We start from the raw sequence: 22,764 nt of genomic DNA, 5'->3' as shown, positions 1-22,764 counted from the left end.
TGACACTCACCCCTTATTCACTGATTGTGACTAAGCAGCTTTTGAGCACATAAAAAAGCTGCCTTCAGAAAGCACCTTTTCCTTGTAGTTGTTTCAAACTTTGTTCCTTCCTGATTGGATCCTTTTAAACTAACTAACTCACTCTCTTTCTCTCTCTCCCTGTCAGGTAAGCCTGAAGCAAAAGCAACAGACAAGAACAAGCTGTCCGTAAAGAATGCCGGTCTGCAGCGTTCGTCTTCTGATGCTGGCCGAGATCGGATTTCTGATGCTAAGAAGCCTCCTTCTGGGCTTACCCGGACCACCACCTCTGGCTCCTTTGGCTACAACAAGAAGCCGCCTCCTGCCACTGGCACGGCCACCGTGATGCAAGCTGGTGGGTCAGCTACACTTGGCAAGATCCAAAAGAACTCCAGCATCCCAGTCAAGCCAGTCAATGGCAGGAAAACTAGCCTGGATGTCTCTAATGCGGCAGAACCTGGCTTCATGGCCCCGGGGGCCCGCACCAACATCCAGTACCGAAGCCTGCCACGCCCAGCCAAATCTAGCTCCATGAGCGTGACTGGTGGACGCACAGGGCCAAGGCCTGTCAGCAGCAACATTGACCCCAGCCTCCTCAGCACAAAAGGTGGCATCTCTGTCTCGCGACTCAAGGAGCCTTCTAAAATTGGCACCGGCCGGAGCACACCAGTGCCAGTGAATCAGACGGACAGGGAGAAAGAGAAAGCCAAAGCCAAAGCGGTGGCATTGGACTCTGATTGTGTCTCACTCAAGAGCATTGGCTCCCCTGAGAGCACCCCAAAGGCTCAAGGTGGCCACCAGACTCCTGCCAAAGTGGCTGAGCTGCCACCAACACCACTCAGGTAGGAACTATGGGTTTTTTCCCTGCAGGCCCATAGCCTGGCTCAGGTGATATTGGCTTCTTGGCCTGTAGGTCGCAAGAGCTCTTTCCATCCACTATCTGTTACCTAGTCCTGGATGTATGCTTTGCTTTAAGAAATGGATGTTGATGTGCTGTCTCTACCATGAATTCAGTTGTGTTGAGGGAATGAATCTTGGCATATTTAACCCAAAGCCCACTTAGCCATGACAAGGAATTGAATTGGGAAATTTAACTCAAAACTCAATATCCTAATGGTTCAAACTCTTCAGTATGATGAGGGAAATAACTGCAAAGCCTTACCTGACTTAGTATCTTACCTTACTTGTAGCTTGACTGCAATGCGATGCCTCGTGGGGTAATGAGTGGGTCTCCAGATTGGGAAATTATTCTTGTTATGATGGTAAAGGAGTGCAGCTTCAAACTTGGCTCACCCAACCCATGAGCAGGACACCCACCCACACAATGCAGCAGTGAGCTCTCATACCATTCCTCTGGATTCACAGACTGCTCACAGTATGGGGTGTGTGGGTGGGTGTGTTTGTATGTTTATACAACAAAATAATACGATTATAGTTCTATAATTAGAATTTCAAGAAACTTTCTTTAAAAATGAATAAATCAAAGTTCTTATTCTCAGAATAGTGCAGATCCTAAAACATTTTTGTGCCAGAAGTCATATTTCACCATGCATGGTGTGATGTTGTTCTTGCAAAGACCTAGGTCTTTGCTCAAACCTGTGTCCTGACACTGTGCTACTCCTCATCCACAGGTCAGCTGCCAAAAGCTATGTAAAAGCCCCTTCTTTGGCCAACCTGGACAAGGTGAACTCCAACAGTCTGGACCTTCCTTCCTCAAATGAGCTCCACCAGATGCATGGTGGCAAACTGCAAGAGCCCCACCCAGCTGCAGTGAACATGGGCGCCCACCTCACGTCGTGCTTCACACCAAGCCCTGCTCCAGTCCTTAACATTAACTCTGCTAGCTTCTCCCAGGGCCTAGAGCTCATGGGTGGCTTCAGCATCCCCAAGGAAACCCGCATGTACCCCAAGCTTTCGGGGTTGCACAGGAGCATGGAATCCTTACAGATGCCTATGAGCCTGCACAGTGCCTTTTCTGCAGGCAATACTACTGCTCCCACCACGACACCGACCCCTCCTGTTGCTGCCGAAGAGGAGCCCAGTGAGATGGCCTGGACGGGGAGCCCCAGGATTACACACCTGGAGAGGTAGAAGAAGGGGAAGGGGTTGCTTGTATAGGGTGGGGTCTTGCCAACCATGTAGTCGGTGTGATGCTTTTATAAAGGGGGTTCTTCATAAAGCATTTTCCAGCCCCTGAAATTAAATGCTCAGATTGTAACCAAGAAGGTAATTTCATTTCAGAGGTGAAAGTAGGGAGGTGGTTGTGTAGTGGGGAAACATTATGCAAACTCCACCATAGTCTTCCAGTCCAGGCTTCTTGTACTTGTGCACATCACAAAGTCCTAGTGGCACCAGTGGTGCAAATGGGGCCTTTGCTAGACCTACCTGTTGTCCCGGGATGGACGAGGGGAGAGCCCGCAATACAACTATTGCGGGATCTTGCCCTTGTTTACACACGAGGCGCGACGAGCTCTGGAGGAGAGCCATCACGCCTGCCATTTTTCTTTAAATTTTTAAAGGGGAAGCAGCGCAGGAGCGCTTCAGCGACTGAAGGGTGAGGGTTTTTTTAAAAAAATACTTTCCCCGCTCCCCCCCACCCTGCCCTCGATGGGTGTAGCGCTGCGCCCTGTGCACGGCTCCCAGCTATGCGCAAGAAGACGCTTCAACGGGCCACACGCTTGCGGTCTCGGGCTCAGCCAGGCCCAAAGTGGTGCCCATTATCCCGGGGCCAGGGAGGGTTGATCCTTGCCTGAGCCCGGGATCCCATGTCACACAGCGGCGATCCCGGGTATCAGCCCGGGATACCCCCTCGTCTAGCTAAGGCCACAAACTCTAGGCTTCCAATCTAAGCCCAATATGCTTTGCATTCCCAAACCATCACAACCAATTTACCTCCCATTAGGAACCGTAGCTGGACCCAGGCAAATAATTTAACATGTACTGTTGTTCATTTCTGTTCCTGCAGCTCTAACCGTGATCGGAATACATTGCCCAAGAAGGGACTAAGGTAACCATCATTCCTGTCTCCATCCCCCCACCCCTTTAATGCTTTTCACTGCATACAAACTGGTGGTCAAATATATCCCTTATTTTAAAGCTGGTGGGAATGTCCTGCAGCTTTTCGCTTTAGTCATGCCAGTACAAAATGACCAGCCAAAGAAATCGAAGTGTTTCTCACAAACCAACACTGTGTATAATTCTGAGCCTGCTGTTTATCATTTACTTAAGCAGGGAACCTGAGATTCTACAGCACCACAGAAGCAGGATCCCATAAAAAATTGATTAACCATGGTAGTTTATAACAGTGGCCCACCCTGTTTCTATTAAAATTAAATCAGACTAGGAGTCTGGTTACATCCCTGACTTTGTGGTTCTGTTGCTTGATCTTATCTGGCAAGGGCAAGCAGAGTTTCCCCACATATTTGGAGCACACAGCCTTGCAAGTACCATTCAGCATGAATTAAATTGTCTTTATTTTATTTTATTTTATTTTCTAAAGGCTGTGATAGTAATAATGTGCACCAGAATTTATTGTGCAGAATTTCATTTGTTCCCTTTGGGAAGGGTGCCTTAAATGATAGTGGTGATACCTTGTTCTTCCTTTAGAAAGCTACAATCAGCTTATTGGCTCCAAGTCGCCCGCACTTCCTTAGTATTACAATTGCTGTAAAATAGCCTTCCCCAACCTGATGCCTTACAGATATGTTGGATTAGAACTTCCATCATTCCCAGCATAGCATGTCACATCTGGAGAATACCATGTTGGCGAAGGCTGCTATAAAATTAGGCGCTCTCAGGCCAATTGCAACCAGTGACAGTTTGAAATTTCAAATGTCTTTGCAATTGCAGTGTGTATGTTTAAACTGGCCATTTTGAATAAAGCAGTTGCATCTCTGAATTTTTAAAATAAAGTATCAGGAACCTTTGAGGAAGGGAAAATCGGGAAAATTCAAGAAAAAAGGATTGGTCCTCTTTATTTCCTCTTTTGGTCAGAACAGAGGCAGTTTTGTTTAGCAAACTTCCATGGGCGTAAAGAGGTGACTACGGCTTCTCTCTAATGTTAGTCCTACTCAGAGTAGGCCCATTGAAGTAAATAGGGCTTAATTTGGACTGACATTGGCTACAACCAATGATTGGTTCCGATAGCAAAATTTGGGTTTGGTCCTCTTTCGATAAGATCTGCCTCACAATTAGAATTTCCCTGGATGAGCTACGTTAATCCACACACTCCACAGCTCTTTTATGGTTCCCTCCATTTGTCCTTTTCTACACCCCTTTCCCTTGGTTTTGGCAGGTATCAAATCCAGTCCCAGGAAGAGGCCAAGGAAAGGCGGCATTCCCACACCATTGGAGGGCTGCAGGAATCAGATGACCAATCCGAGCTGCCCTCTCCTCCTGCTCTCTCCATGCCATTGGTTGGAAAGGCGCCACTCACTAATATTGGTTCGTTCCCTTTCCGTCTGCTTTCCTACAAAAGGAAGCTCTGGAGGCAGATATTATAGATCACTGTGGTCCAAATGAAGCTATTGTCTGTTTATATTTTCTGAGATCCCTTTCCTTAATTTTCTTCCTTCTAAGACAGCATTGCTGGCTCACCCAGAGTCCAAGGACAGGGTCATGTCAAGAAGTCATGTTGTGGGATGCCCTGGGAGTGATTCGTATTACCTTTAGAGATGGGGAGATAAAATTATGTGAATATGAACTGCCCAGAGAGCTTCAGTTATTGGGTGGTATAAAAATGTAATAAATAACTAGAAAAAAATAGATGGAATGTTGAGCGTGGACACAGAAAAACGCAGGGTGTTGTTGCTTAGGGGGCTGCGTTGGGTAAAAGTGAAAATGAAATTAAACAGGCTGTTTTGGTATAGCTCCACTTTAATATGTATAAGTAAATAAAGGGTGAATGAAAGGTATACAATCTCTTTGAGCATATGCATCTTTCCATTAAGGGATAAAATAAATAAATAAATGTATATGAACAATAAAGCACACATTCCATATTAATGCTATTTCCCATCCTACAGATTATTGTAGCATCCTTTTGTGTCTTTCCATTTCTTCCATTTGGTGTAGTAAATTATTCCTGATTCTAACCTATCTTTTAAAGGGGAAGGGGAAGAAGTTATACTGAGCACTAATTTAGCCAATGTAAATTATTATTATTATTATTATTATTATCATTATTATTATTATTATTATTATTATTATTATTATTATTTTACGATGATGATGATGGCGAATATTATATTCCCTGGAGTGAGAGAGCGGCAAGTGCTGTGTGTGTTGCTCCCAAGGTGCTTCTAATAACTTCAGTCATGAACATGTGTGTCTGTGATACAGTTACACAGATGTGGTGTGTATTTACTGGTCCCATCCTTCCCCGTCTCCCTTCCGACATCTTGGCTGTCATCCCCATGTGTAGCCCACCCCGTTTCCTCGACCCTGCCCCTGGCTTTGTGCTGCTCTCACTAGCCTCTCCTCCCCTGCCCTGTTCTTCTGCAGTGAGTCCCACAGCAGCCAACACCCCGAGGATCACCCGGTCTAACAGCATCCCCACTCACGACTCCACCTTTGAGCTGTACAACGCCTCCCCAATGGGCAGCACTCTCTCCCTGGCAGACCGGCCCAAGGGCATGATCCGCTCGGGCTCCTTCCGTGACCCTGTGGATGATGGTGAGAGTCCTGCACCCAGCCAGGAGGACAAGAGTCTCCTCCTCAGTAATAATGGTGAGAGGGATACAGTTGCAACAAACTCTGACCCATCAAATCTTCTCCAAGAGCACAGGAAGGTGGCTGGGGCAGTTGCGGGAAGGGCTTCGGGCTTATGGGGCAGCGAAGTGACATGGGGGAGTTAGGGAGGGAAGGTCTAGATGGATGCAACAGGGCCTTTTTGAACATTGCTTGCTTCCTTCCTCCTGGCTGCCCAGCCCCATCACAACCAGGACGCAGGAAGGCACCCAATCTAGTCCATAGTCCTTGCCTTCCATTGGGCAGAGTCAGCTTCTAATTTTGCTGCTGGCTCTCCTATTCTTCCTTTTGGTGTATGGGATCACTCTAGGTCTGTATAGTGTTTAAAATGACCTAAAGGAGAGCAAAATAACTACTCTGCACATGGCAGCAAAGGGCTAATTTATGTGGCAGGTGTGGGGGCCTGATCTGGGTTGGGTTTTAAGTGGGATATTCCATTCCCCTTCCCCATGCTGCTGCCACCTGGGTCTCTGTCTAGGTTGGGCCCTCTGTCCCTGCTGTTTAATTGCATTCTTGTTGGGTATTTACATTCCATTTGTGCTTGATATTTGCATTGAACTGATGCTCACATGTTTAAAAGCCAAAACAACAACACAGAAGCGCCCGAGTAGCTACAGTACCAGAGCATTTCCCCTTTGCCCCAGGAGTCCATTCCTTTGAGGTGTGCTAAGATGCATGGCCCTCCAAGTGTGCCCACTGAAAGAGTCCTATACCTCCACAGGCAAAGGAATCTCATCAGTTTCTTCCAGGACCAAATGCTCTTCTGATCAAATATTCTACATTAGCCCCCAAGAGAGCCCTCATATTAACTTAGGCTGCTCTTGATATTGTGGTCCCATGCCTTTGTTTGCACCTGACCTCTTGATTCCCCCTTTCCCCCATGTCCCCTGTGTGCTAATGCTCCCTAGGCCTCTTTGAGGCCAGTTGCTCTCACTTCCAAGGCCAAGAGATGCCCTATGACACATGTTTCTCTCTCTCTCTCTCTGTCTATTGCAGTTCATGGATCCGTGCTGTCCCTGGCATCCAGTGCTTCCTCCACTTACTCCTCCGTAAGCTGTGTTCCCTTCATCAGCCAGCTTGTCCTGTCCTTTGCTTTCTCTGTGCTGCATTCCAGCAGGGTCCTCCTTCCTCTCCCACCCCACCCTGGGGTGATCTCCTGCTGCAGTCTTTTCATGTGGGGTGGGGTACAGCTAAGTCATGGTCTTGGCATGTTGTAACCATGGGGTGCAGTGCAATGAGCTGTGTAGTGTTGCCCAAAAGGACGGTGAAATGGGGGTTGGAAAGATTGCAGCAGAGGCTGTGGGTTCCGTGCATGGCCGCTCACCTGTGCTATCAGCTGTGCTTGTGAATGCCTCTGCTTCTTATTCCCTAACCGCCTGCCTCTCTGTCTCTCCTCTGTCCCATCATGTGCTGCCAGGCTGAGGAGAGGATGCAGTCTGAGGTACAGTAAGATCCTCTCTTTCCTCCCCACTGCTGGGCTGCTCTTGACCATTGGTGAAGAGCAAAGGGCCTTCCTGCTCCCTGACTTTTCTCCCTTCTCTGTCTGCCTCCTATAGCAAATCCGTAAACTGCGCCGCGAGTTGGAGTCCTCTCAAGAGAAGGTGGCGACACTGACATCCCAGCTCTCAGCTAATGTGAGTTCCCCTTCTTTATCGGTGCTGGCATAAATGCCTCTTGGCTCTGGCAAAGTCCCAACACTTTGTCTCAGATTTCATTCATTTATTTACTTTAATTACTATGTGTTTGCCTAAATTACTTTTGAATGCAAAATAAACAATGTCGGAGAAACGGGATAAATGTTGCAGAGGTGATGGCCAAGAAGTGCTGGACGGCGTAGGGCAGAACTAAGAGGAGGGGTGAACTAATATGAGTGCATGGTTAGCTGGGCACATGTCCGTCTTGCAGTGTCTGGATCATAATGGTCCCTCTGGCTTAGTACACCGTCTTATCATAGAATCATAGAATAGCAGAGTTGGAAGGGGCCTACAAGGCCATCTAGTCCAACCCCCTGCTCAATGCAGGAATTCACCCTAAAGCATCCCTGACAGATGGTTGTCCAGCTGCCTCTTGAATGCCTCTAATGTGGGAGAGCCCACAACCTCCCTAGGTAACTGATTCCACCGTCGCACTGCTCTAACAGTCAGGAAGTTTTTCCTGATGTCCAGCCGGAATCTGGCTTCGTTTAACTTGAGCCCGTTATTCCGTGTCCTGCACTCTGGGAGGATCAAGAAGAGATCCTGGCCCTCCTCTGTGTGACAACCTTTTAAGTATTTGAAGAGTGCTATCATGTCTCCCCTCAATCTTCTCTTCTCCAGGCTAAACATGCCCAGTTCTTTCAGTCTCTCTTCATAGGGCTTTGTTTCTAGACCCCTGATCATCCTGGTTGCCCTCCTCTGAACATGCTCCAGCTTGTCTGCATCCTTCTTGAATTGTGGAGCCCAGAACTGGACATGTTGCCCTCGTGTTTGCAAGCTTGCATTCTCCACCAGTGACCCCTAGAAATATATTCCACCTGGAAGCTATGATTCTGATGGAGCCACTGGACTCAGGCAGAGTCTGTACAGTTCTGAACATCCATGGTGGCCATGCAGTCCAGAGCTCTAATCTGTCCTTGATTGTCTTGCAGCAAAATCACAGGAAATGGCTGGGGGTGTAGGGGTGGGTGGCGTTGGGTTTTTACATGGAAGAGGAGCGCCCTCTTGTGAGCACTTACTGTTTTGCTAGTGAAGGCCGCAGCACAACTTTGGGGCACAGGAGGGGTGGAGTTCATCCCCTCTTTCTCTTTATCTCTGGGTTTGGAGAAAGCCTGGGGCACATCTCATGCAACAGGACCCAGCTTCCCTCTGGCCATGTCAGGACAATCAAGCTCTGTCTGTTACTAATCTGTGATTCCTCCCCTCACTGTTTCTCTGTCTGAAATAATGTCTTGTGCCAGGAATGTGAGAACAGCGCCCTCTTCTTTTTCTCTCCAGGCTAACTTAGTAGCAGCCTTTGAACAGAGCCTGGTGAACATGACATCCCGGCTCCGGCAGCTTGCAGAGACTGCAGAAGAGAAGGTGAGGCCTGTGAGAGGGGAAACCACAATGGAACACTTCTAAGCACTTCTCCCTTCAGCAAACCACCACGAACTTGAACTCCCCATTATGTTTTCCAGTCGTCTCTAACAGACTTCTCCCTGTTCTCTTTAAAAATCCCAACCCATTATGTTCCTTATGGAACTTCTAACTGCCAGTCGTCTTTGTTGACACACCTGACCAATCAAAATAAAGGTAACTTTTAAACTGCCGAATGTCTCTCTTCATCATTCGCAGTAACAAAGTTAGGCTCACAGAGATCACTCAAAGAATTTAAACGTTGCAAAACATAAACAAACAGGTGAAAATACAGTGTTTCTCCACAAGACTTACAATAATTCCAAGACAATATGTGAAGAGAGAAGGATAAATAACCTTTCCTCTTTAAACACCTATCTGGTCACGCTGAAGTTTGGTCATGGGGAACCCTGAATATCTTTTCCCTGTGCTCACAGTGGTACATGTGCATACCTCCAGGTGTTTGGGGTCCTGGGCAGAGTGTCCCCTATCCTCTGTCAGTGGGCTTTGAGAAGCATAGCTGACTGTCCTAGCAGAGCTGTTAAGCAGCACTGGGCTACTGGATCTAGCCACTGTTTAAATTTCCCACAATTCTTTGGAGGCTTGTGAGATTGGTGTCATTGTGGGAAATTAACATGGTGGCTATATTCAGCTGAGTGGAGTGCTGAGTCGGTAGAGGGGGTTTAAAGCAGGGCCCAGTGCAGCCCCAGCCCTCTCAACTGGATGCTCTCGTTTCCTTTCCACCATCTTTCCCTAATGTGTGTCATCTTCCAGGACACCGAGCTGGTGGACTTGCGAGAAACTATTGATTTCTTGAAGAAAAAGAACTCAGAAGCCCATGCTGTTATCCAAGGGGCCCTGAATGGAACTGACATTACACCCAAAGGTGAGTACAGCCTTCCCTGTGAATCTTTTGATCTATACCTGCTGAATGGTGGAATGATGATGGGGTGGGATCCATTGATACATGTTTTTTTGAAGGGCAGGAAAAGGAGTAATTAGGCATGGTCCTTGCATGGAATATACTTTAATCATAACCAGTTGCAATACACACTTCTATGGAGGCTTTAAGGTTTGAAGGTGAGTAAAGTGACCCCTGTGTGCTCTCTTGCATAGGGCTGTACTACATAGATTGTACATCCGGCTGCTTCTTTCACCTTCTCGGACTTACAGCCCTTAGCAATAAGAGTGGGAGAGAGATGGAGAAAGTCCCATATTCAGTCTCCATCAACTCTATTTGGGCATTAAGAAGCAAGATTCAGTAAACCTGCAAGGAGCGGGGAGCACACTAACCCTGCCCCCATTACCATTTCTGTGCCCCCCCCCCCCCCGCTAACATATGGAGTATAACTTTCTGAATCGGAGAGACACCTTCTATCCATGGAGATTATCCATGTGATTTGGAAGGTTCCAAATTGGTTCTATAGAAGGAAACAGCCATCATTAGCATTGTGGTATGGTAAAACAGTGCAGCACTAAAAGCAGCTAATGGTTATAGCTCCCTCTCTGCCATCTGATATTCTCTACAGGGGACAGAATGTAAAGGAGTGGAGGGGTGGGTCATAGTGGTCTCAGAGCTAGAGAGAGAGAGCGCATGCCATGTGTACCATACACACACCATGCTCGCTCTCTCATGCATGCACACACTTACACTCACCCTCTTGGTGAGCTTGCTCCAGCACAAAAACCTTGTAGGAGAACCTGCCCCAACATAGGAGATCAATCCAACATTGATTCTGAATGCACACAGCTTCCGATCCTGAGCGTTCTGGTTCTTGTTCCTCTCCTGCTGCTGCATTCATTTGCTCCCTTCTCTACTATCTTTGCTTCACCAGGCCTCTCTCTGATTTCATGCCTTTTAGGTGAATACATTGATTTTTCTTCAAGGCAGAATTCTAGCTTCCCTGTGGTTATAATCCATGAATGAGAACGAAGTACAGAGAAGAAGATGCTCTTTGATAGTTGAGTTCGGAGTTGAGGCTGAAAATGGAGACCTGGTAGCTGTTCACCCGAATGCCTGCAAAAGTGCCCTTGTCTGTCTGTAAATTCTGAGTATGTCTATGTCCTCCATTCTCTGTGTCTCCTCCAGAGCTACGGATCAAGAGGCAAAACTCATCCGACAGTATATCCAGCTTGAACAGCATTACCAGCCATTCCAGCATTGGCAGTGGCAAGGATGCAGATGCAAAGAAAAAGAAGAAGAAAAGCTGGGTAGGTCAAGGAGGAGGGGAAGTCGGAGAAAGCAAGTGCAGACTCTGCATGGGGATGAAGACCTGCTGTGTGTGTTGTCACAATAGCTAGTACAATGGTAACTGGGTGTCAGGGGCGACTGGCCAGTAGAATGTACTAGTGGCTACTTAGAGCAGATTTCTCTGCTAAGAGATTAGTTTCCATCTGTTTTGCTCTTGAGTCCAGGCTAGATCCACTGCTAAGTGATGGCTAGCCTTAAGGGGATGGTGTTGATGTGAAGGCCCAACAAGTAGACAGGGTTGCTGTCTGAGTAGTGATGCAACCATTCTTAAAAAGAGCACGTTTTCCTTAAAATAATTCCACATGCACTTATAATGTCCTTGGCATGCTTCAAGTTAAATGTAACCTTCAAGCATTGGATATTCTTCTGCTCTCATTCCAGCAGTCTGTCTTGAGTCAAGAATGAGAGCAGAAAAGCTTCCAGGTTTTTCAAGATACCCTTTAAAACAGAGTAGTTTGACCTGAAATGCACTGGGGACATTTTTTTAAGCACATGTACAATTATTATTTAAGACACTGATTGCATCACAACAAGTTTCTGCATGGCAAGTTATTACTTGTGCTGCTGATGTGACCCTGACTTTCCTTGTATGTCAACCTTGCAGCCTTTGCTTTTCCCCACTGTCCCCAAAGGGGGATGAGAGCTCACTCATACCTGTCTCTCAGCTCAGTAGGTGCGTCATCCCCTTGGGAAGGCTTGGATAGGAGACAGCCCCGTTCTCTGCGTGCTGCTCTGTGCACCTTAGCTTGTTACAGGCAGGGATCTGAGTGGAACGCATGATTAAGTCTTGCTGTGTTCTTTTTTTCCTCCCTTTCTTCCTTCAATGCTGACCCCAATCTTTTTTCCCCAGGTGTATGAGGTAAGCTTGGAACTTCCCTGTCCCCTCCCCTCCCCTCACCAGTCCTTTCCCTATGTCTTCCTCCTGACTGGTCACTCCATTGTGTTGGGACAGCACAGCACTCGTGAAACTAACCATTGCATTCGCTCTTATGCCTGCACCACCAAGCCGCACTGCAAGGGGCCACTGCACTGGTGCTGGAGGGAAGTTTCACGCCTGTTGTTGACGTGGCTTTGAGTCCATCCCTGATGCTGCCCAGCCTGACAAACCTCCTTAAGGCCTGGAGAGTCACTGGTGGAAAAGGGGCTCCAAGAATCGCTTTTTGGGGGGTGCCCATTAGAAGACATCTTAATGATAGCACATAATATCCTATTTGCATCACAAGTAACTGATGAGGCTTTCTGTTTTCTACCCCAAAACTAAATGAGGATCATGTTTTTCTAAATTCCCCCATCTATATGGAAGCTATATGTCCCACCCCACTCTCACTTATTTTCATTCACTCACACTCACTTCCACCACCTCTCTCTCTCTCTCTCTCTCTCTCTCTCTCTCTCTCTCTCTCTCACACACACACACACACACACACACACACACAAATATTGATGAATATATTTGAGTATCTTCCTTTTCCATACTGGGGAGTGGTCAAAATTTTTATTTTTATTTTTTTGCAAATTGGGCAGTTTCTCTTTTAAGGGAAAGTCCCAAATTTAGCAACTGTTGTGTTGCAGAAATCACTTGTGCCATAATGTAACCCTTGCATATTTTTTTTGTTTCACTAAGCCACCCTAGGAACCTGTTAAAGGATGGAATATAAATCCCTTTAAATAAATAAGTAGATAGATCCGCTGTCAGCAGTCTGGCTGTGACTCCCAAATCCAATCTAAGCTTTGTTTGGGTGTTCCTTCTGTCTGCAATTATTCAAATGATGAGATTCAATGAAGTGTGCGTTCTCCCATTTCTGTCAGGCCAGGCTTGGCCAAGGACATGATAGGAAAACTCTGGCAGGTGCCTACACTACAGGTCCTTCCTTCTTGGAGGCACATTCATCACTGCTATGAATAAAATCTGGCTCTGTGTCTGGAATCGCCAGCAAGGGTTCAATGCTGCTGCAGTTTACAGCAGGAAAGTGCTTTCCTGATCCTGCCAAATGCCATTTGAGGCCAGATGAGAGGGTAGAGAGTTTCAAACACTTGACAGCTCCAGTCCCCTGGCCTCTTGTGTGCCCCAGACTGGCTTGTGTGTGTGTGTTGGGAGGGGGGGAGATAGCAAATACACACCCCTCCCATTCCAGTAACACCTTCACCCATTACAGTGGCTATTCTCCCTGCTACTGTCTCAATATGTGTGTGGATCGATGCCTGTTTTATGTCTGTGTGAGCGTGTGTGTGTGTGTGGGTGCATGTTGCATGCTCCGCCTGAGCATGGTTGGGATTGCACATTCACTATTCCCCTCAAGAGCAAAGCACACAGCCATGTTGGACTTAACTCTTTTTAACAACAACAACAACAACACTTTTTTGTAATATTGATTGAGCCATTACCTGTTAGGAGACAAAAGGCTGCTTCTCCAGTCTCTTGGCAGCCAAGCCATTGAATGCGAAATGAATGGCCCTCTTAGATCTTCACTTCCTGGATGGATGTGTGTTTTCCCATTCAATCATGCTCTGTGGGGAAGGAGAGCAGCTTGACATTCTTACTTTGGCAGAATCTCTACCAGATTTGGAGGTGAGGGAATCAAGAGAGATAAGATATATGGATCTCCTCATGAATGAATCAGCAGTAACCAAGTCTGATTGGACACATACAAATTCAAAACATAAAAACTCCACTGAGTCAGGAGGACTCTGGTTATAAGGAGTGAGCAAAAAAGCCAAAAGGCAAGGGGTGGAACCAGGAGTTGCGTGTCCAAAAGGATTTATTATTGCTGACGCGTTTCGGACTAAATCGTGTCCTTTATCAAGGCAATCTAAAGGAATTTTTTAAAAGTTTTACAAAAGTAGGGAAGTGCTTGTCTTCGTTATACCAGCTGATGTCTGAACTTGTGATGAAACGAATGCAACCTGTAAATGCAGCACTCTCCCCTTTTACATGCCTTGGTAACAGAGCAGATGCCTGGATACTCTCTCCCTGTTCCTTTATTTCTACTTCTCCTCTATGATGGAACTCCAGGTGTAGAAAGGGTTCTCATGCATTAACCAGTCCTGTTTAACTTCAGCAAGGTGGTTCCCATCTGATGGAAGGATTTTGAGTCTGCTCTACCTTCTTGCTGCCACTGCCCATAGGCAAAGTTGGTAAAACTTCAGGAAAGTAAATCTGGGAAGCACATGCAAGCATATAAACGGGTTTGTGTTTTACCAGTTTTGTTCTTCCAAGTGTTTTCCCCAGGCAGGGCTACAACCATAACAGCAGCTAACCTGAGGCTTCCTTAACATAGGATTTGCACACTCGTTAAAAACCTAGGTTTGCTTCAAGAGGTCATGGTGGTAGATCGTAGTGAGGTGCAATTACATTGCACACAGGTAATTCTCATCCCCTGTCCCACAATACCATTGATAATTTACATGTGTGAATAAAACCTTCCCTCTCTTCAGAAAGATGCAAGAATGACAGAACACTCTAACTGAAAAGACTATTCCATTCTGCATCTACCACATCTGGCATGACAGCAGTAGCACTTAAATGCATGGACTCAGCTGGCCATTGCCATGTTACTGCTGGCTACCAACTCCTGTGGAAGTTTGGACATGCCCAGGCTGCTAAACTGCCCTTGCTTCCTTTTATAGTAGGTAGAATAGGATCACTTACTTGCATTCCCATTCAAGCTACGAGAAGAGAATCTGCCTCTTGTGGAACAGATCACTTATTGTCCCTTAGGACCTGCAGGTCATGCCTGGGCTCTCTGTGTTTCTTAGTTTCTCCTGTTTTAAAAAGTTCTGCTTCCCACAAGGGCCCAGATTTAGGGTTACCGACTGTGAGAGCTGCTCAGTTCTTTTTATGGTGGGATAATATAACAACATCTGTAATCCATGCAGCTTCTTTGCTGGGAGCAGACTTGGCTGGAGGCATTTCATGTTCCATTGGAGAATAGAAGTGCGCCCACTCCCTGGAGTCTTGGAGCCCAAGCTGTGGAAGTTGGCATGCTAGAAAGCCACCAGTATTACCGCTGTATCCCCATTCTGAGCACTCTAGAACATAGTGCTTAGTTGCTTGGGGAATAAAATTAAGAGGGATTTAATGCGTATTAGATACTCTTGAACAATCATCTTGACATGGTTGAATTCATGTTCTTGAAAGGCTGCTCAGAAAGGTGATTCCCACCCCACAACCTATCAGTGCATGCTTATGGGTGGGGTGAGATTCTAATTGGCATTGGAGGGCCTGAGCATGGAGCCAAGGATTAATTAAATCATGGTGAAGACCCTGTGTATACACTCTTTAAAGTCTTGTTGTGTTGGGAAAATGTAGCTGTAAGAAATGTGTATTGAGATGGTATTTGGTTTTTGAGCTTGAGTGAGAAGCAGACCAAAAGGGACTCGAGAAGGCTGGGTGTCCTGAAAAGTGCAAAGTGGCTATGGGGCGCAACAAGATAGAGTGTCAAAGGCACAAGCTGCCTCTGTTGCCTGCTCGCCCCATGGTGCAACGCCTTCTGCTTTCCAACAATAAGTCTTGGAGGGCTGTTCCAACCTTCTCTGCATCTCAATTTCCCCCTTCAGTTGAGGAGCTCTTTCAACAAGGCTTTCAGCATCAAGAAGGGCCCCAAATCCGCCTCCTCCTATTCCGACATAGAGGAAATTGCCACCCCTGACTCTTCAGCGCCATCATCCCCCAAGCTGCAGCATGGATCCATGGAGACAGCCTCACCCTCCATCAAGTCTTCCAACTCCTCTTCCGTGGGCATTGATAACACTGAGTAAGTGTAGCCCCCTGTTTCTTTGGGGGTGAAAGTAGGGGGATACATCTGTGGGTAGGTTGACACTGGAAGAATATCTGTGCCAGTATGCTTTAGGTGATAGTGGTGGTGGAGGTGGTGGTGGCGGCGGAGGAGGAGGTGGGATTCAATTTATATACTGCCTATATACAAAGTACCCCAGGCAGCAAAATACCCTAGGATGGATTCAAATGGGTCGCTGTTTGGGGGCCCACAGATTCCCACACCCATAAGATGAATAACAAGGTTCTCTTCATTAGTCCCGTTGGGATGGATCCAGACTTACAATTAACAGTGTTGCAGGAGATCCACTGACACTGGAGGGAGGCCATTTTTGCCAGTCTTTCTTTCCTTCCTCCTGTAGCCATCTGTGACCTCTGAAAATCTGCTCAGGACCCTCCAGAGCAGCACAGTGGATTGCAGCAGGAAGGGGAAATTGGCAAAAATTGTTCCTCCAGTAGGGAGCCTCCCGTGGGTTGTGGTTGTTCCAGGGGCGGCAGGAGCTCTTATTTTCACAGGACAGTCAGTCTGGTTGCAACCCATTGTGTTCTACACTTAAGCGCCGCTCCCCTACTGGGGTGCAGTAATGTCCCCCACCCTTTAGGGTCCGTGGATCCAGTTCAGTTGATCATTATGCGTTTGAGTGACAGGGTTATTAAGAAGCTGGATGTGTGGAGGAAAGCCTAAGTAGACAGCAGAAAAATAGCTTACAGAGCATCTTTCTGGTAACATGTGGGCACTAAAAAGGGTTCAGGTTTGGTAGGAGAGCACAGCAGTGAGATAAGATTACCACCCTCCACAAGATCCTTAGCCTGAAGCAGCAATTCTCAGTTGGCCCAGTCCCTCCCAGTCTTTACCCGCTATAGTCCTTGCCAGCGTTTGTGCACCAGTCTCAGATTGCAGCTCACTGTCTTTTCATCCCTTGCACAGGCTCTTCCAGACTAATGAAGAAGAGGAGCCTGAGAAAAAGGAAGTCTCAGAGCTGCGCTCAGAGCTGTGGGAAAAGGAAATGAAACTGACGGACATTCGTCTGGAAGCCTTAAACTCGGCCCACCAGCTGGACCAGCTGCGTGAAACGATGCACAACATGCAGGTGGGTGCTGTGCCCTGCAGAGCTTGCACCGCCGCGGGTCATTGACCACCACAGGAGCTTCGGTTTCCAAGCACCTGTTGTGGTTGTGTTTTCACAAAAAGAACCAGCAAGGGTATGTGATAAACATCCTTCAACTGACCCAGGGACTGCTGGTGAAAGCAGGCAAGCTTTTGACCTTCACAGAAGTCTTCATGGGACAGGTTACAGTAAAGGACATCAGTATTACCTTATCCAATTAAGTGCTCTCATTTTCTGATATTGACCCAGTAATGATGTTCTAAGGGGATGTATTGTTGCACGCACAAAAAGAGAGAAGTAGTCTGCAGTGGCAGGTGAACCGGACTCATATTGTGAGAGAGACAGAGAATCGGAGGGAGAGACAGACAGAGCGTGGAAGATCTGGGCTCTGGCTTTTGGAGCTCAAAAGCAGTTCTGTTTTCTTCACTCAGCATTTTAAGGGAAGATCCATGAGCCCAGGAAATTGCTCTGCTGTCTTCTCTATTGTTTAAATATTGCTACTTTGCTAACGAGCAGGAAGTAGAGAACACCCAGTCACCTGCTTGCCTTGTAGGAAAGGCACCTTGGGATTGTATTTGGCTGGGGAACTCTCCAAAGTCCCGTCATTCCACCAGACTGCCGTGGCCTCTGCTTTTGGGACTCTGGCACCTATAGTGTTGCTATCAGTCCTCTCACCCCCAGCCCCTGCTCTCTGTCTATTCCCTGCAGCTGGAGGTGGATCTATTGAAAGCAGAGAACGACCGGCTGAAGGTGGCTCCAGGGCCCTCGTCAGTCCCAAGCTCCATCCCGAGCCACGTCTTGAGCTCATCTGCTGCCTCCTCTCCGCGACGCTCTCTAGGGCTCCAGCTCAGTCACCCTTTCAGTCCCAGCTTGACAGATACAGGTATGGGGAGGGGAACAGGGAAAAGAGGACCACATCGCTACTATGAGCAGTTCACTTCCTGCTGCAAAATACCTGCTTGCTTTTAACCTCCCCATCTCTGCGTGCGGAGGCATGTTTGTATGTGCACTTCCGTGTGTGTGTGTGTGTGCCTTGCGTGTGGCCTTCAGGGCTCATGTAGGAAAATGAAGGAAGGAGGGTTCTTTTTGTTTACCCCACGGGGTTTCCTTTGCCAGTGGTGTCTTCTGTTGCACGGAGTACATACCGTCCCTTTCCTTTCTCCAGAGTTGTCGCCAATGGATGGCATCAGTGCTGGGCCCCAGAAGGATGAGATGGCGCTACGGATTGTAGTGCGCATGCCACCTCAGCACATCATCAAAGGGGTAAGCGCCAGTGGGAGTGCAAGGAGGGTCAATATCTGAGAGTCTCCCAGCCACAACGTATGGTGTGCGTGTGGGGGTGCTCTAACAAATTGATCTGGTGGCCATTAAAAACTGTTGGTGATGATTTCCCAATCCCAGCCATGTTTATCTCTTCCTTTTGGGCCTTCAGGACCTGAAGCAGCAGGAGTTCTACTTGGGCAGCAGTAAAGTGTGTGGGAAACTAGACTGGAAAATGCTGGATGAAGCCGTCTGTCAGGTTTTCAAGGTGAGGTGATAATGACAAACGTTGAGCTGAGCTCTCATCTTCAGAAACTATGTGTGAAATATCTAGGATATTAACCTGTTCATGTTCAAGTACTCCACACATCTATTCTTATCCCACTTTTCCCTCTGGGCTTTAGATATGGACTGGAGGATGCTAAACGCTTGCGTTGATGGAATTAAACTGACTGTACCTGCTGGTCTTAACAATGTAGTGACTCTTCTTCTGAGTTGCTACTTTCAGAAAATGTTCTCTCCAAAGTGAGTTAGTGGTGGATGTGGAAAAATGGAAGGGCTCCTTTTGTGCCCAACAGAGACGGATGATAAATAGCCCTTTAAGGGGGAAAAATGGCAGCAGACATTTTTGCTGAACTGTTGTGGAACCACTATGCAGTCCTTATGGCATTGCCCAATGCAGTCCTCCTTTGCGTTGGGGCAGGGATAGGGGAACATGTGGCCCCAGGTGGCTGGGGGTGCTGTGAGTTGTAGCTGGACATATCTGGAAGGGATCCAGTCTGAGAAAGCTGTTCTAACCAGTTTAGAGTTAGGCCTACTTCTGAAGCCTGACCTGACCTGAGCTCCTCCCTGTCTTCACTCAGGAATATGTCACCAAGATGGACCCTGCTCTCACGTTGGGGCTCAGTGTTGAGTCTGTCTATGGCTACAGCATCAGCCACATCAAGCGAGTCTTGGACACAGAACCCCCGGAACTGCCTCCTTGCCGACGGGGTATGACCAGTATCGCTGTGACGTTGAAAGGTACTGCCTCAACTAGTTCGTAACATTCATTTAGTGTGAGTGATATGCCAGGCTACCTCTGCCCAGCTTCAAGCAGCTGGCTGGGCCAGAACAAGGAGGGGGGGGGAAGCAACAGGGACCTCTGAGTGAGAGAGCATCTGGAGAGCGCTGCCAAGTTCAGAAGTGATGATGGTACACTAGAGCTGCTAACTGCAGCACTGAATTGTTATAGGCCTTCCCCAATCTGGTGCCCTGCAAATATTTTGTACTTCAACACCCATCAGTCCCAGACAGCTTGGCCAGTGGTCTGGAATTTTGGGAGATGTAGTCCAAAACATCTGGAGGGCACCAGTTTGGGGAAAACTGCTGTAAGTGCTTCGGCTATTGGGCGGTATAGAAATGCAACAAATATATAAATAAGTGAAGACCTGTGCTTGGCTATACTGCAGGGAATATTTTCCTCTCTCATTTTGCTGTGGGTTGAAACAGAAGTCTTAGACCTAGGCCCCTTTCAGATTATTATCTAATCTATACTTAGATTATTTAGAACAAGCTGCATTGAGCCTTGGGATTTTGCATTTCTCCCCTCTCCTCCTCCTCTTCTCACAAGGGGAAAGAGCTCCCATTTTCAATTTAAACAAGTGTTATATATAAACTCATGGAACTGTGGTTTGTTCTAAACAAAGGTAGTTACAATAAACCCGTTTAATGTCATGGTGTGACATCCTGGTTTGTTAACTAACGTTGGTTAGAACAAAACACATTTCCCAGAGTCTGATCCATGGCAGAGAGAGAGAGAGAGAGAAAGAGAGGGAGAGATGTTAGACTGCTATGTGGGACTAATCAATAGAAGATGAGGGCCTTGGCATGATGGTAGTAGTGAGAGTTGTCAGTACTTCGACAGCATTAAAAATAAGTCAGGATTATTGTAGAAGACAGGAGCCTGCTCTGGCTCAGGAGGGACCATTGTGATGGAAAAAGGAGCCTGAGATGTTAGGAAGGCCCTGATGGTGAGAGGGGCGGGGTCATGTCTTGTAACCGCCACTATCTTCCATGCAGGCTTGAAGGAGAAGTGTGTGGATAGCCTGGTGTTTGAGACCCTTATCCCCAAGCCCATGATGCAACACTACATAAGCCTTCTGCTCAAGCACCGGCGCCTTATCCTCTCTGGGCCAAGCGGAACTGGCAAGACCTACTTGACCAATCGACTGGCGGAGTATTTGGTGGAGCGCTCAGGCCGCGAGGTCACTGACGGCATTGTCAACACTTTCAATATGCACCAGCAGTCATGCAAGGTTAGAAACCCCTGGCTGGGAACAGCTGCCCCTCCATTTCTGCACAGTCGCAGGGGCAAACTCTCTGACCCTTTGCACAGCCCTGGCAATAGCCTACATTCCTAAGCCACAGCCCTCCTGTAATTTCAGCTGAGGAATTTCATGCATGCTTGCCCTAATCATTTAGCACATCCTAAATATATTTCTTCCCAGACGCAATTCCTGTTAAGTTCAGTGGGGTATTCTCTTGTTTAAGTAAGTATGGAATTGCAGCCTTCATCTTCGTTACCCTGCTCTTCCAGCCCTTTGCCAACATTCCCTTCTATTCCTTGATAGTGGTCCTTCAGCCCTACATCCGTTACCCATCCTTGTGGATTCACCACCATCTGGCCACCTTTCCTAACATTCCTGCACATCTTTATTCTGTGATTGGTGTCCCTATTTTCCCCATGCTGACCGACTTACTTCCATTTTGCATACTTCTTTATCAGGACCTGCAGCTTTACCTCTCCAATCTGGCCAATCAGATTGATCGGGAAACAGGGATAGATGTGCCGTTGGTCATTCTCCTTGATGACCTTAGTGAACCCGGCTCCATCAGTGAGCTTGTCAACGGAGCGCTCACGTGCAAGTACCACAAATGGTGAGAGATTACGATATGTTAGCATTCAGCGCATACATCTTAACAGTGATTCTGCCCTCAAGGGATGTTCAGAGTTACACGTGCAACAGTGCATTCTGATTTGCGTTTACATCTGCCTGTGCTGCATCTCACAGTAGGCAGCTGTGGCATGGCTTTACGGTTGCCTCAGGAGCTTGCATCATCATTCAGTCAATCAAATTTTATTTGCACCAAGCCATTGGCCATTGCAATTTAGAATAATTAACTGAACATAAGGCATAAAACAGACAATAAATGTCCTGAGTTCAAGAAAAAACAAAGAACTTAACGTATAAAACTCAGTATCTCCAAACAAATAAAACATTAAATACAGTTAAGGCTAAAATTGTTTCTTGACTGCCACGCTATAGAGGAGGACTTTCTCACCACTAGTTCTCTGCCCTGGGTGGCCAACATGGGAGGAGAGTTCGTGAGCCTGTCTTTCTGGCATTGTGTTGGCTGCCTGCTCTCCAGCTCAGCTAGAGGCAAAACCACCCCAAAACAAAGAGAGCTGAGTACCCATTGTATTGTGCCTAAACACATACTTCTGGCACTCTTGCCAGAAAATGTTGGCCACCACCACTCTTTTTTCTGTACTGTGAGTTTGACCAGAGAGAGATGTGTCCCCATTGCTATGGGTCTCTGGAATTATTTGGCCCAGGAAAGGGCTTCATATGGTATCAAGGACCCAGCCAAGCTTTATTGTATACTTACTTCTTTTTATATTAAAATTGTATATTATCCTATCTTTGTAGGCAAAATGCCTGCTGCTCAAGGAAGCTTGCAGTATCTTACACGCTTAAATATAGAACAACTTTCTCTACCAGCTTCTGGCACAGCCCCTGTTTTTATTAGGGGAACTTCTCCCACCCACCCCCTCCCTCCCAAACTCTGCACTCTTTCGCTACAGCTGCTCTGGAGAAAAGCAGTGTTTTGTTCTGCTGTCTTGAAAAGGGGGATTGATACAAGAGAAATCCATGTGCCAGTCATTGCCAAGATCTGCTTCTAAGATGGGTGTAATGCAGATATCCTAGTGCAGCCTTCCCCAACCCTTTTGCCCTTTCAATGTGTTGAACTACAATTCCCATCATCCCCAGCCAGCATGGCCACCAGGTTGGGGATCACCGTCCCAAGTGAATAATCATGCTATGTTGAAAGAGAAGAAGTGGCAGAGTAAAGGTCTTCCAAACATGCCCTCTGCAGAGAGCAAATGAGATAGGTAGTGCCTGATGGAGCTCTTGTTCTTCTTCCTCACCAGCCCTTACATCATTGGAACAACCAACCAGCCTGTGAAGATGACTCCAAACCATGGCCTCCATCTCAGCTTCAGGTAAGCGCATCAATACTGGACCCACTGAAGACAGGGGGATTGAGCTGGGTTTTCCGATAGCATCTCTTCTTCTGTCCTGTTGGCTCCAAGATCACCTGCGATTCAAACACAGTTATTATGCTGCGTAAAGGATTCATGTTTTGTTTGTATGCACATATGTGAGTGCATACAAGCCATTGTTGTTTAAGCCATTGTTGTTTAAGGTGGGGAAACAGGCATAACTCCTTTCCCTGCTGTTTATTGGT

General features: G+C 47.1%; 1 protein-coding gene across 2 annotated transcripts in view; it reads left to right on the top strand.

The window, feature by feature from the left end:
- NAV1 (neuron navigator 1) overlaps positions 1-22,764 on the top strand; it is a 327,863-nt gene that overhangs the window by 298,245 nt on the left and 6,854 nt on the right. For both annotated transcript variants that reach the window (XM_063143867.1, XM_063143875.1), the window contains 20 exons: positions 167-860; positions 1,650-2,105; positions 2,984-3,025; positions 4,313-4,461; positions 5,521-5,745; positions 6,763-6,815; positions 7,184-7,207; positions 7,323-7,400; positions 8,739-8,822; positions 9,633-9,744; positions 10,948-11,069; positions 15,667-15,863; positions 16,812-16,974; positions 17,701-17,875; positions 18,158-18,255; positions 18,425-18,520; positions 19,116-19,275; positions 20,314-20,549; positions 21,020-21,171; positions 22,448-22,519. In XM_063143867.1, the coding sequence (XP_062999937.1) occupies positions 167-860; positions 1,650-2,105; positions 2,984-3,025; positions 4,313-4,461; positions 5,521-5,745; positions 6,763-6,815; positions 7,184-7,207; positions 7,323-7,400; positions 8,739-8,822; positions 9,633-9,744; positions 10,948-11,069; positions 15,667-15,863; positions 16,812-16,974; positions 17,701-17,875; positions 18,158-18,255; positions 18,425-18,520; positions 19,116-19,275; positions 20,314-20,549; positions 21,020-21,171; positions 22,448-22,519 (3,388 nt within the window). The remainder of the gene's footprint in view (positions 1-166; positions 861-1,649; positions 2,106-2,983; positions 3,026-4,312; positions 4,462-5,520; positions 5,746-6,762; positions 6,816-7,183; positions 7,208-7,322; positions 7,401-8,738; positions 8,823-9,632; positions 9,745-10,947; positions 11,070-15,666; positions 15,864-16,811; positions 16,975-17,700; positions 17,876-18,157; positions 18,256-18,424; positions 18,521-19,115; positions 19,276-20,313; positions 20,550-21,019; positions 21,172-22,447; positions 22,520-22,764) is intronic.

This window comes from Elgaria multicarinata, chromosome 1, assembly GCF_023053635.1.
Source record: "Elgaria multicarinata webbii isolate HBS135686 ecotype San Diego chromosome 1, rElgMul1.1.pri, whole genome shotgun sequence".
NCBI lineage: Eukaryota > Metazoa > Chordata > Lepidosauria > Squamata > Anguidae > Elgaria > Elgaria multicarinata.
This window is presented reverse-complemented; position numbering and strand designations above follow the sequence as displayed.